At 53.8% G+C, this 3,196-nt stretch overlaps 1 protein-coding gene across 1 annotated transcript in view; it reads left to right on the forward strand.

Moving 5' to 3' along the window:
- The window catches only part of LARP1 (La ribonucleoprotein domain family, member 1), a 109,639-nt gene extending 107,709 nt beyond the window's left edge, over positions 1 to 1,930 (forward strand). The window contains exons 16-19 of the mRNA XM_009892643.1: positions 4 to 73; positions 315 to 424; positions 987 to 1,114; positions 1,709 to 1,930. Of these exons, the coding sequence (XP_009890945.1) occupies positions 4 to 73; positions 315 to 424; positions 987 to 1,114; positions 1,709 to 1,930 (530 nt within the window). The remainder of the gene's footprint in view (positions 1 to 3; positions 74 to 314; positions 425 to 986; positions 1,115 to 1,708) is intronic.
- Positions 1,931 to 3,196: the final 1,266 nt, after the last annotated feature.

Genomic DNA, 3,196 nt, shown 5'->3' on the forward strand with positions numbered 1-3,196 from the left:
GAGATCACTTCAACAAGAAAATGTATGAGGAATTCAAGCAACTGGCTGTGGAGGATGGGAAGGAGGGATACAGGTAGGAGAGGAGGGGGCAGAGTGGCCTTTCCTGGGAGGGGAGTGAGGGAAGAAGGGTTCAGCCTTTTGCGGCACGCGTGGCAAAACAAAGGCAGCGTCTCTGCCTTGGTTGAAGGTGGGACTGGGGCCACCCTCAGTCACCTCTGGCTGCTGCTGCACGGCGGGGCTCTTGCCTCGAGAGCCTCTCTCCCTGGGTGTGGTGTGCACTGCTGTCTGAGCACCACATGCTGCTCTCTTCCCAGGTACGGTCTGGAGTGCCTTTTCAGATACTACAGCTATGGGCTGGAAAAGAAATTCCGGCCAGACATATTTAAAGACTTTCAGGAAGAGACCATCAAGGATTACGAAGCTGGTAGGTGCCTCATTTGGCCTCCTCTGGGGTTGGCAGTGGTGTAGCCCAGCTGCATGGCTGCCCCTGGGCATCTTCTCATGACTTGGGGAAGCCACATAATGCTGTACATTAATGTGTGCAATGGGGACCAGCTGGATGTCCTGTTGCTCACTTCACGGGAGAGGGTTGGGCAGACGCTTACCAGCCTGAAGACTGCTGGCGAGGTGTGGGGGGGACATAACGGGAGGCTGTAGCTCTCCCAAAACATTTCCCTAGAGGCACTGATTCCTCTAGGACTTCTCAAGGCCCTGCAGTAGCTGAGCCTTGTCACCACCAGGTCAGCCGAGCCTGGAGACATCCCTTGTCAAGAATGCTACCCACTATTGATGTAGGTTGCTTCCCTCCAGGTTCTCCTTCTTGCCTTGGTTGTGGCCACCAGTGGGACAGGAGGGTCTGGGGGGTGAGCGGTGGGGAAGCCTGGAGGAAAGGGTTCTGACATCTGGTTGTTTGGGTTTTTGTTTTTTGTTTTTTTGGGTTTTTTTTTTTTTTTTCTGACTTCTGGTTTGGATTTCTCCCTCTCCAGGACAGCTCTATGGGCTGGAAAAGTTCTGGGCCTTCTTAAAATATTCCAAAGCCAAAAATCTGGACATTAACAGCAAACTGCAAGAATACCTCAGCAAGTTCAAGCGCCTCGAGGACTTCCGAGTGGATGTGAGTAGACACAATACCTGCACCACACTGATGGCCCCTGCAAAAACACCCCGCAGCCCCCTCCAAGGAGGATTTTGGGGGGCTGGTCCCCAAGCCGTGCCAGGCAGGGGAAGTCAGTGACACCTAGTGTCATTGCCCTATCATTGCAGCCGGGCCAGGAGCAAGCTGCAAGGTTTGAATATTGCAAATCCACTTCAGAGTGGCTCTCTGGGGATTCTGGATGAGCCCATCTTCCTCAATGAGCTGAGGAGAGAGGAGAAAAATGAGTCTTGATGGCTTGAGTGGAGCCAGCATTGTGGGGAGCTTCAGCTCCCAGACTTCTGGACTGTGCCCCTGTGTGGGAAGGAGGTGCCTAAGAGCAAGTTGTCACCCTTGTGCTTGATTGGAAGTCAGTCTGTCTTTCTGTCAGCAAATCTGGCAGCGGTAGATTTGGAGAGGAGGGCAGCTGTGTGCTTGGGGTGAGTATGCGTGTTCCTTGTGGGTCAGGGAGAAAAGTTGCAACTGGAGGATTGCAGGAGGGCTGTTCTTTGATCCACGGGGAGGGCATCTGCATTTGGAGGACACTGTGCTGATACCGGGGTGCTTCTCTTCCAGCCACCCATGGGGGAGGAAGGTGGACACAAGAGGTACCCTACGACATCAGGGGGAGATGGCAGAAAGCGCTACCCATCCCAGTCTTCCAGCAAAACGGTCAGCCAGTGCCCATCCAGCCAAGCCCACGCCTCGCCCAGCCAGCCTGCACAAGAGGATGCCAAAAACCTGAGCCAGCAATCCCCCGCCCCGTCGGCTGCAGAATCGCAGACAGTGGGGAAGTAGAGAGGCTGCAGCATCTGCTTCCTGCCAGGGGATGGGGTGGGTTGGTGGGGGACTGGCTCAGAGAAGGGGAGACGTGAGGGGTGGGACAGGAAGGGAGCTGGAAGGTGGGTGCCCAGGAATAAGCTGCTTGGGAGAAACTTCAACGCACACAATGTTTTCTCTTGTGGCTGGAAAGCAAAGACGATCTGCATCTAAAACACCATTTTGCTATTACAACTCTGACCAGAGCCAGACCCGCTCCCGGCAGACCCACCCTTTGCTTTTCCTTCCCTCCCCTCCTGTGCACACACTCATGTCTTAGTGTCTCTTCAAAAAAAAAAAAAAAAGTTCTGGCTGGGTTGGAAAGGGGAGATTTTTTTATTATTATATATATATATCAAGTTTTAAATTATTGCTAGAAGTTCGTCTGGATTTACCAAAACAAGTCTGCTCTGCGCGGCCCCAACGACTCCCCTCTGTGTCCCCCCTCGGATCGCAGGGCAGCCTGCTTAGGAAGCTCGGAGGAGCGAGGTTCCCCGATGGGGGACCGAAGCCGCAGCATGTCGCAATGCTGCGGAGCCTCTGATCTCCATGACCTGGCTGACGTCTCCCATTCCACGTGCGGCGGTGCCTCTCCGACACCGACCACCGCGACAGGAGCATTGCCCTGTTTGTCTTTCTGGTCCCTTCTCCCCAGCGTCTTCACCTCCAACCTTCCCGAGGGTCTGGCTCGCCCTCCACCTGCCTCTCCCTTCCATCACGGACAATTTGGAAGTCAACCAAAGGACCTTTGCCAAGGATAGGCTCGTTCTGACTCCTTCCTGCGAGGACAGCTGGTGGGAGGCCAGCAGGCACCTGGACTCGAGCCTGCGTGGACGGTGCACCTGCTGCTCCAGGAACGCCCATCGCATGCAAAGGCAGGACTTTGCCGAAGGAGGTTTTCTCTTCCTTTTCCCTTGGAAAAATGAAATGACAACAAAAAAAGGAAAAAAAAAAACAACAAAAAAAACCCCACAACAACAAAAAAAACCTTTATAAAGACACATCTCCCTTTGCTTTCTTCCTTGGAAATATTATTGAAGAAAAACAAACAAACAAAAAACAAAACACAAAAAAAAAAAAAAAAGTGTTGCCTTATGGTGGAGCTGGACCGGGGAGGCTTGCTGGCTTCCTGCACCCTGGGGCGCGCTGGGCTCTCGGCACCCCCTGGCCCAGAGACTCCTCGCGGCATTGCTGCCGAGCTGATCTTCCCCACGGCCTTTCCTCTAACCCCGCAGCTCGCTCGGA

This window comes from Charadrius vociferus, unplaced genomic scaffold (genome assembly GCF_000708025.1).
Source record: "Charadrius vociferus isolate BGI_N301 unplaced genomic scaffold, ASM70802v2 scaffold529, whole genome shotgun sequence".
NCBI classification, from domain to species: Eukaryota; Metazoa; Chordata; class Aves; order Charadriiformes; family Charadriidae; genus Charadrius; species Charadrius vociferus.